General features: G+C 53.3%; 1 protein-coding gene across 1 annotated transcript; it reads left to right on the forward strand.

Moving 5' to 3' along the window:
- The first annotated feature begins 320 nt into the window (after positions 1–320).
- On the forward strand, positions 321–9,652 carry MCAT (malonyl-CoA-acyl carrier protein transacylase). The gene is made up of 4 exons (XM_058568205.1): positions 321–740; positions 1,859–1,946; positions 5,000–5,217; positions 8,345–9,652. Exons 1-4 carry the CDS (start codon positions 321–323, stop codon positions 8,771–8,773), a joined length of 1,155 nt encoding a protein of 384 aa, XP_058424188.1. The 3' UTR covers positions 8,774–9,652.
- The last annotated feature ends 1,125 nt before the right edge of the window (positions 9,653–10,777 follow it).

Raw genomic sequence — 10,777 nt, forward strand, 5'->3', positions numbered from 1 at the left:
GCAAGAACCTGGACGCACACGCCAGGCGGAAAGAGCGAATCCTACACTGCGTGGCGTTGTTTATTCAGTGAGTATTTTAAGGGCTCATCGTGGCGGTGTCGTGTCTTATTCTTTCCGGGGGGGTAAGTAAGCGCACGGGTCCCTCTCGACCTCCTGCACGCCGCGGTGAAGGGCCTCGGAGCCGGGGCGGAACCGCTAACTGCGGAACCTTTCTTTCCGCCCCCGGGTGCCCCGGCTCGCCCGGCAGGAAATGCGTCAGGGACCGCGCCGCGCCGCCGCACTCTGGCTTCGGTCGCCAGGGTAACGCGCGTGTCCTCGCCATGGACGTCCGGGTGGCGCGGGCCGCGTGGGCCCGGTGCTGGGGCGCGGGCTGCCGCCGCGGCGCCTCCCGCTTGCCGCCGCCCCCGCCGGGCGCGGTGGACGTGGCGGAGCTGCTGCGGGGGGCGAGCGCGGCGGAGGGGGGGCCCCCGGAGGCGGCGGCGCGGCGGCTGCCGGGCGGGTGCTCCGTGCTGCTCTTCCCGGGCCAGGGCAGCCAGACGGTGGGCATGGGCCGCGGGCTGCTGCGCTACCCGCGCGTGCGCGAGCTCTACGCCGCCGCGCGCCGCGTGCTGGGCTACGACCTGCTGGAGCTGAGCCTGCGCGGGCCGCAGGAGGCCCTGGACCGCACCGCGCACTGCCAGCCCGCCGTCTTCGTGGCCTCGCTGGCCGCCGTCGAGAAGCTGCACCACCTGCAGCCCGCGGTGAGGCCCGGCGCCCGGGCAGACGGGCCCTGCCCGCGCTCTCGCCGCCAGGCCGGCGTGCTCCCACGGCTCCCGGCAGACTCTCCCCGAGTTCCCACTCTGCCAGGCCCTGGGGATACGGGCGTGCGCAACACGAGGATCCCCTTCCTCGGGGAGCTTGCGTCTTAGGAGAAGGAGACAGATAATAAACAAATATACGATGTGAATTACAAAGCATGTTAAAGGTGAAAAGTGATAGGAAAATAGAGCAGAGAAAGAGGCTGGGGAGTCCGGGGCTGGGCTGCGATTTTAAATGATCCTTAATCATCTAATTACGAAATGATTTTAGAGGGATTAAACGTCATCCTTAAATGATCACTGAGAAGATGATATCTGAGATGGTCACTTCACTTGAAGGTGTGAATTGATTGCTATTAATATATAATAATATCAAAAGAGTAAACGTTAAGCTAGTACTTTAAATCCATTATGCCATTTCACCCTATAACAACCTTGTGAGGTCGGTCCTGTTATTTTGTGGATGGGGAAAGGAGACTCAGTGATGTTAAAGGGTTGGTTCTGTGGGCCTGTTGAGTCATGAATAACATTGAGTGCTTACCCTGGGCCAGGTCTGTGCTAAGCACGTTAGAGACATTATCTTCATGTAATTCTTTCAGCAGCCCGGTGAGGTAGGTCCTGCTCTTTCCCCCATTTCACAGGTGGGACAGCTGAGGCTCAGATTGGTTAGGGAACTCTCTCAAGTTAGGAATCAGTCCCACTCTCTGTGACTCTGAAAGTCACACTCTTAACTTCTATGCTTAGCTTCCTCTGGCACCATGGGGCCTGAGAGGTGGCCCCAGGGCAGAGACCATAGAATCCAGAGCCCTGGGTTGGAGTCCCAGCTCCACCACGAGTCAGCCAGCGGGCTTTAACTGGCCTTGCCGGGGAGGTCCCTCATCGGTAAAGGGGCTGGATCAGTGATGCCAAGGCCTCTTTCCTGTGTGGTCTTCCAGCTGGAGTCCTGGGCCGGTGGAGCCTGGCTCACTGAGCCGCTGAACCCCTTGCGAGCTCTCAAGTGCAGAGCCCCTGACTGAGCTCTCCTGAGATCTTGGCCTCACGTTCTGCATCTGTCACTGCAGGTGATTGAGAACTGTGTTGCTGCTGCTGGATTCAGTGTGGGAGAATTTGCAGCCCTGGTGTTTGCTGGAGCCATGGAATTTTCTGAAGGTACACAGAAAGGGGTTTGGTTTTGTGCAGGGGTGTTGTCTTGCTGGGCTCACTGGGGACAAGGGACATTGCCAAAAATGGTTCTGGAGAAGGGAGCACATGAATGGGGATGACACTGGAACCCAAGGGCCAGACTTCACCTTGATTCCCTTTTAAGCCTGAAGGGTCATCTGGGATTTCCTTTCTTTTTGTAATCTCATGAAATCTGCTTGCTTGGCTGTCTCTCCCACTGTCCCATGCGTTCTTAGTCTGTTCACAGCCTTCCAGTGCCTGTCACATGGTAGAAGCTCAGCAGATAATCATTAAATGAAAAAGAGTAAATGAATTTGATCTTGAGCCATATCAGTTTCACTTCTTAAGGTTTTTGTGTATAGTTAAAACAGTTAAAACATTTTTGCTTATAGTTTAATATGGGCAAAGGACCTGAATAGACATTTCTGTAAAGAACATATACAAATGGACAATAAATACATGAAAAGTTATGCCACATCACTGACCATTAGGGAAATGCAAATCAAAACCACAGTGAGTGAGCTGGCCGCGTGGCTTAGTGGTTAAGTGCGCGCGCTCCGCTGCTGGTGGCCCAGGTTCGGTCCCGGGCGTGCACCGACGCACTGCTTCTCCAGCCATGCTGAGGCCGCATCCCACATACAGCAACTAGAACGATGTGCAGCTGTGACATACAATTATCTACTGGGGCTTTGGGGGGAAAAAATAAATAAATAAAATGTTTAAAAAAAAAAAAAACACAGTGAGATACCACTTCATACTCACTAGGATGGCTTTAATTTAAAAAAACAGAGCAAAAAACAGAAAATAATAAGTGTTGGTGAGGATGTGGATAAATAGGAACCTCACACATTGCTGGTGAGACTGTAAAATGGTGTAGCCATTGTGAAAAACAGTTTGGTGGTTCCTCAAAAATTTAAACATAAATTACCATATGACCCAATAGTTCTACCTGTAGGTATATACCTAAGAAATGAAAACATATGTCCACACAGAAAACTTGTACATAAATGTTTATAACAGCATTATTCATAATACCCAAAGGTGGCAACAATCCACATATCCATCATGAGATGAATGGATAAACAAATGGTGGTATATCCATACAGTGGAATATTATTCAGCCATAAAAAGAAGCAAAGTACTGATACATGCTACAATGTGGATGAACCTCAAAAACATGCTAAGGAAAGGAGCCAGACACAAAAGGTCACGTGGTGTGTAATCTCTTTTATATGAAATGTCCGGAATACACAAATCCATGGAGACAACAGATTAAAGGTTACCAGGGGTGGAGGGAGGGAGAAATGAGGAGTGATTACTTAGAGGGTACAGGGTGTTGTATGGGGTGATGGAAAGTTTGGAAACTAGACAGAGCTAGTGGTTGCACAACTTATGAGTACAACAGATAACCACTGAATTATACACTTGAAACTGGTTATATTTTATGTATTTTTATATTTATATTTCACCTCAATGTTTTTTAAAACATAATAGCACAATTAAGGAAATGAAAAAAAGTTTCATATTTCCACATCCTAATAAAACTATTTTATACATAGTTTTATGTGTACATAATTCATAGAATTATAGCATATATACATTCTTTCTTCAGTTTTGTTTTTTTCTAAGCTTCAGTGCATGGTTGTGTATTCTAGTTGTTAGGTTTTTTTAGTTCTCTATGTGAGCCACCACCACAATATGACAACTGACAGACTGGTGGTATGGTTCCACGACCAGGAAACGAACCCAGACCACAGGGGTGAGCGGCAAATCTTAACCACTAGACCACCAGGGCTGGTTCTATGTTCACTTTTCTCACTTGGCATTTTGCATAGTTATTTAATGCCTGCATGGGAGGATTTCCACTTGCTTTCTCCACGTTCCTATGTGTTCTCTTACTTCCTACCACAGGCTCTTAGTGTATTTGCTCCACAGTTCCACTTGTGTAAGGAGGCTAAGCGTCCAGTACAAATGTATGTGAGTGCCGAGTGAATGGAGATGTGTTAGAGAGACAGGGTGCAGGATTTGCTCCTCAGACCCTCTCTGTTGTCCCATCAAACCCTGGACTGGTCCCTTAACCTCTCCTTGGTCTGGTCATCTCCCTCCCCCCAGGGAGCAGACCCAGGACCAGGATGATGGGTGTCCAGTAGTTACAGGCCATTCTTACGTCACGATCATTGGAGCTGCCTGCCTGGGCACAGCCCTGTCCTCTCACCTTGCACCTGAGCCACACGGACACAGGAGCCCACAGGAGTTGGTCTGCCTTGGCAGTATCAGGTTCTCCAGCTCTAATTGAGGGCAGTGGTGCTTGATTTATGATAATTATGTGTTACTGAAATTCAGGTACCAGTTTGTGAATTTGTACATCATTCCAGGTATCTGATGGCTCTTAATTGTTTTTCCTCTCCAACACGATTTCTCTTAAATAATAAACTAATAATAAAACCCACTTTTTGCAACAATCCGGGCAGATTAGAAATTATCCTCATTTTACTATCTAAAACTTTGACCTGGAAGGAGGTCATGACTTGCCCAAAGCAGTGCAGCTCAAAGTCTGTTCCTTTTCACCCTACACCAGGATTTCTCAGAAGCGGCACTGTGGACATTTTGGACCAGATAATTCATTGTTTTTGGGGGGCTGTGCACTGTAGGATGTTGAGCAGCATCCCTGGCTTCTACCCACCAGATGCCAGTAGCGCAGACCCCCTTCCCCATTGCAACAATCAAAAAATGTGTCCAGACACTGCCCTGGGGGCAAAATGACCCCTGGTTGAGAACCAGAGTCCTACACTGGGCCGGCTGTAAGGCAGGAAGCTCTGTGGTTAGTTTGTATTGTGCCAAGGACAGCACCCTGCTTTTGATGACAGTGGTACCACCTTTGTCTATGTAGTCGACACAGATATGTGCAGCTGTGGCCCATGGACTGTGATAATCCCAGTGTCAGTGTCTCCAGCATGCAGTGTGGCACTCATGCTTTGTCAGGTCTGGGCTTCCCTCCATTACGTGCCCTGATTTTCCCAAATGCGCTTCTCTCTGGACAGGTCTGTATGCAGTGAAAATCCGCGCTGAGGCCATGCAGGAAGCCTCGGAAGCCATCCCCAGTGGGATGTTGTCTGTCCTCGGTCAGCCTCAGACCAAGTTCACCTTCGCCTGTTTGGAAGCCCGGGAGCACTGCAAGACTTTGGGCATAGAGAACCCCGTGTGCGAGGTGTCCAACTACCTCTTTCCTGGCTGCAGGGTGATTTCCGGACACCTGGAGGTTGGTGCTGGCGGGAGCAGCCTTCACAGACCCCCGTCCAGTAGAGAAGGTTGGAATTGTTGCGTGCCTTTGAGCCCCCAGTAGTGTACTGGGCTCTCTGCTGAGCCGAGGTCTTTGGGAAGTATTTGAGGGCTGGGGAATGTGTGATGAGCGAGCACTGCAGAGGGAGGCAGGAGGCTGGGATACGGTCCCCACTCCACCTCGTACAGACGAGGACCTTGGGCGAATCGCCCAGCCCACGAGGAATGTGGAAGGGGCTGGACCGCATGGTCTCCTGGGCCTTCTTGTAGTGTATTCTGGGCTTCTCACAGCCGCTGACTCGGATGCTCCCTTAGAAAGAGGAGAAGCTGTTTCCTACAGGGTTGCTCTGCCCTGCTCTTTCTTTGGTGTCTGTTTGGGCACCGAGTTGATTTCCTTTCCTCTGTTCTTCCTTCCCTTCACTCTTGCCCAGACACGATTTCTCAGGCAGCTCCTATGTAACAAGCACTAAGGACACACAGACTGATAAACCAAAGTTCCTGCCATCCGAGGAAGGCCAGCTGTGAACGGATGACTCTGGTTTCAGGGTCAGGCTGACGACCAGGGGCCTGAGGAGGTGGCACCGGGAGGCGGTGCCTGCAGGATGAGTTTGCCAAGAGGAGGGCATCCCAAGCAGAGAAGCAGCGGCGCCTGATGGAAAGGGCAGTTCTGTACTGAGGGCCTGGCTCGGGGGGTGCCGGGGAAGTGCAGACGGGAACCCGCGTGGGGGCTGCGGGCACGGGGCCGGTGCTTACCCATCTGCTCTGGTCCCCAGAGCCGGTCCTGCGCTCTGCGGAAGGGAGTCTCAGTCACATCTTACACAGGAGGCAGCTGAGGCAGAGGGAGAGGGCCGCTTAGAGATGGCAGAGGCACAGTGGGAACTCGTCTCTCTCACTCTGGCATCTGTGTTGCCTCCCCTGGACTGCTCAGTTCATCTTCCCCTGCAAGGCCTTGCCGGTGTGCTGGGTGGCCTTGTGTGTCTCCTCTGAATCAGTGAGTGGTCCCTCTTGTGACAGTTCTGAGATGATGGGAGGATCAGGTACAGTGGCCCCAAGTGAAATCATGGAGCTGGCTGCTCATTCCCATTAACAGCCTTGGAAAGTAGCCCAGAAGTGAGTCAGGCAGGGCCTCCCAGCCAGGGCAGGAATCTCCCTCACAGGCTCCCAGACAGGTGGGCATCCGGTCCGGATGACAACTCCTGGGATTCCCAGGTTGGGCCTTTTGGTGCTGGTGGAAGTGCCACCGCACAGAGCTGAGCGGAGGACGGGTCCTCCTGAGCGGGGGAGCCCAAATCCAACAACTGATGTGAAGAAAACTGGGCCTCTGCTAGACCAGTGCCCGGGCTGAAGGGCAGCCCCAGAGGAGCCTCTGGACCCCGAGGCTGGGCCCTTGACTCCTGTGGTCTTGAGTTGGGTGAGCCCAGAGACCTCAGAGGGAAGGCACTTGGAGACAGCTGAAATGACACCCAAGTGCTGCTGAGGAGCCATCCACACAGCTGCCCGTGATCAGAGTGGCCCAGGCGTGGTGGGAGGGCTTGGGCTGTGGGGTCTAAGAGGCCTGTGTTCAGAGAGGCTCCTGGGGTGTATCCCTCAGTGCAATGGGCATGGACTGAGGGTGGTAATGGACGTGAAGCTCCAGGTCAGTCGGCACAGGCTGGACTCTGCTGCACTGACAGACAGCCCAGACCTCTCAGCGGTTCCCACGGGCGTGGCTCGCGTGGCACGGTGCGCTGTGCTGGGCTCCGCTCCACTTCCCTTTCGCCCTGAGGCTCAGGCTGCTGGAGCGGCCTCTGTGTGGAGCAGACAGACCCCCGGCAGAGGAGGGTGGGACGGGATGGGCCTCAGGCTGCACTGGCGGTGCCTGGGCGGGCAGGATGGACGAGCGCCATCCAACCAAAAGTACTAATCCCTCCTACCCTCTGGGGGCACAAAGAGCTACCCTGTTATATTTTTTTCCAGTAGACATGGACGGGCTTGGTTTACAAGATGATAACAATTGCTAACCCTTTTATAGCGCTCGTGTCTAAGTGGAGTTCGTTCCATGCCCCCGTGAGATAACTATTGTTCTTCCCCATTCTATAGACGAGGAAACTGAGGCACAGAGAGGTAAAGTAAAATTGCCCGAGGCCGTGCAGCTGCTGTGACCATTTTAAGGCTTACCTTACGTCTTCAGGGAGCAGCTGGCCTGGCCTCTCCACAGGCCGTGGATGGTGTCAGGCTGGGGGGACATGGAAAATGGTTTAGTGCACAGGAAGCCCTTCAGATCCCAATGGAGGGCCATCAGGGTGGCAGGCCCTGGGCTGTGCCCTGAGGGCACAGGTTCTCTTAAGAATATACCATTTTAAAGATATTTGCAAATTATGTTTGCAAACAGTTCCAAATTTGGGCCCATTAGCCCCAAAGGCCCCTTCTGAGCTGAGGCGCCCCTCAGGGGAAGGCTTGTGGTTTCAGGGAGAGAGAGCTCTTTTCTTCTCTAGAGAAACCCCAGATGAGGGGTTCTGATGGGAAAGACCTCACATTATGAAATGAGGCTTGGAGTCTCCTTCTGAATTTTTATCTTGAAAATTATGGAGTAATAAGAAAACAGGCTTATTAAAAATTATGAAGGGTAGCAGAATTATAATCAAAAAATGAACACTTATTAGTGCTTTTCGTTTATCAGACACTTTCATGCCTCCTACCTGATCACGTCCCAGTGCCCTTGCGAAGTAGATGAAATTGTGCTCATTTTATGGATAAAAAAAATTCAGAGGTTGACTGATTTGCCTGGGGCCACTGAGCTAGAGAATGACTGGTGCCGGGACAGGACATGTTTCCCCGCCTCGGCTTTCAGCCACACTGGTCACCTGCCCCGCCCCGCTGGGGCTTGCCAACGGTAGGATCCCCGGAGGAGGACTTCTGGACACTGAATGTATGACTGACAGTAACGGGGACAGAGAGCTGGATTGAGGCTGGCACTCTGGGTCGTGTGCAGGCTGAGAGACGTGTGCGGATGTGGAGAGAGAAGCACCTTCTGTACACAGGACTGTGATGATGCCGATGGCGACGGCCTCTCAGTGTTTCTTCCTCTAAGATTTGCTTGGCTTAAACCTCCTTGCTTTTTCTTCCAGGCACTGCAGTTTCTCCAGAAGAATTCCTCTAAGTATCACTTCAGACGCACCAAGATGTTGCCGGTTAGTGGAGGGTTCCATACCCGCCTCATGGAGCCAGCCTTGGAGCCCCTGGCGCAAGTTCTAAAGGCAATCGATGTCAAGAAGCCGCTGGTTGCCGTGCACTCAAACGTCGACGGGAACAGATACATGCATCCGAAACACATCCGGAAGCTGCTCATCCAGCAGGTGGTCTCCCCGGTGAAGTGGGAGCAGACGATGCACGCCATGTACGAGCGGGGGAAAGGCACCGAGTTCCCCAGGACTTTTGAAGTGGGACCCGGGAGGCAGCTGGGAACCATCCTGAAGAACTGTAACCTGCAGGCCTGGAGGTCCTACAGCCACGTGGAGGTGCTAGGGGCTGACGAGGACTTGGAGGAGGACCCGTAGGGGGAGTCTCCCGGTGACCACGGGGTGGGGCGGCTCTGAGAGGAGGCTGTGCGCGGGCCTGCCCTGCCTCCCTGTTGGGCTTCCTCCTCCGAGTGATTGGGAGGGACTGTCTGCAAAGTGCTTTGAATGCCACATAAAAAGCACTAAAAATGAGTATTTCTTCACATGACACAAGCCATTTCTCCCCCCGTGAAACAGGTTTTAATTCAGGGGAGAAAGATGCAGCAGTGCCGGTTACGTGAAGAGACTGAGTTCTTGCTGTGCCTCGTGGGCGCAGCACGTCACCTCCCGGGCCCAGGTGTCTCTTCTGTAAAGTGGGCTGAAACAACCCAGTTGGCTTGTGTGTTCCGAGGACGTGGGGTGCTGGGCCTGTTGGCCATCACGCCCTTTTGTTGGGGTGCTGTGGGCGTACTGGCCTCCGCTGCTGCCCCGGCGGCCTGGGGCCACGGGAATCGCGATCTTAGGGCTTGGGACCCAAGTGGCCTTGGCAGCCACTCGGTCCCCCATCACTCAGCTGTTGGGAGACCCAGCCCCACACTTGTGTACTTAGCCAACAGACAGTGTTGAGTGCGTGCTGTGTGCCAGGGACTGAGTGACCTCTGCCCTGGTGGGGAAGAGTGTCCTTTAGCAAGATGGGAGGGCTGTGGGGCCGGCCCCATGGCTTAGCGGTTAAGTGCAAGCACTCCGCTACTGGCAGCCCGGGTTTGGATCCTGGGCGCGCACCGACGCACCACTTCTTCGGCCATGCTGAGGCCGCATCTCACATACAGCAACTAGAAGGATGTGCAACTATGACATACAGCTATCTACTGGGGCTTTGGGGAAAAAAAATAAAAGGAGGAGGAGTGGCAATAGACGTTAGCTCAGAGCCGGTCTTCCTCACCAGAGAGAGGAGGATTAGCATGGATGTTAGCTCAGGGCTGATCTTCCTCACAAAAAAATAAATAGATAGATAAATAAAACCTTAAAAAAAAAAAAAGTGGGAGGGCTGTGAGGAGGGCGGCTGAGGGCCCTGCTTCCTCGCGCATCCCCAAGTCACCTCTTGAGACAGCAACTGCTGAGTGCCTGTGACCTGGTCTGGCCCAGGCCTGCCCCTCACCAGGGGCCCACGCGGGCTCTGCAAATGCAGCTCCTTGCGTTAATATTAAATATGAGGAATTCTAAGCCTCTTGGGTGGTTTTTCCGTTATTCAGTGATAGTGGGAAAACCTTATTGGGAAGGCAAGCTCTGAGTTTGTCCTTGAATGTTGCTGTGTAGACACCTATCCAGTCCTGGGTAGGGTTTCTCATTTTTAATTCTACGGTGTGGCTCAGCAGGGGCCCTCCGGCCTTGGGCAGAGCTGGGCGTTGTTGTGTGGGACTATCCTGCGCCTGTGGGCAGCTGTCTGGCTCCTGGCCACTACACGCCAGTAGCACTGCTAGGCATTGTGACCCCCAGCACGCCCACATGTTTCCACAGCCCAGGGTGAGAGCCCGATTTTCCCCATGGCTTGAGTCTCAATGTTCTTTGGAGCACAATGAAGAACTCTCTCTTAAGGTTTGGTTTTATGAGTTTTCAGACATTCACAAAGAACTCTGTTATTATTTTTAAATAACTGCTGAGTCTGTTTTGATCCCCCTTCACTGACTGCTTTGAGCAGCGGGCAGGCTTAGGGGACCAGGCTCTCCTCGGTCCAGGCTTTACTTCTCTGGCTGCGCTGCAGGCAGGGTGGTATGAAAGTTACATGCCTCTGAGGAGCATGGGCCCACTAAGGGCGCTGGAGCAGCAGTGGAGGGTGGCCCGGGTGGCAGGCCTCACTGCTCCTCTGGGCGTAGCCCTTGTCCTCGAGGTCTGGGGTGGCGCTCTCGTCCATCACACTCCAAGCCGTCCATCACGCTCCAAGCCGAGGGAGGAGGGGGAAGGAGCAGCAAGCAGAGGGCAGGTAGTGCCACCTGAAGGAAGACCTCGGAAAGCTGGCAACACCTCTGCCTCCAATGCAGGGGCTGCCCAGTAGGAGGGAACCCA

Source organism: Diceros bicornis, chromosome 25 (assembly GCF_020826845.1).
Source record: "Diceros bicornis minor isolate mBicDic1 chromosome 25, mDicBic1.mat.cur, whole genome shotgun sequence".
In the NCBI taxonomy this organism is placed as follows: Eukaryota; Metazoa; Chordata; class Mammalia; order Perissodactyla; family Rhinocerotidae; genus Diceros; species Diceros bicornis.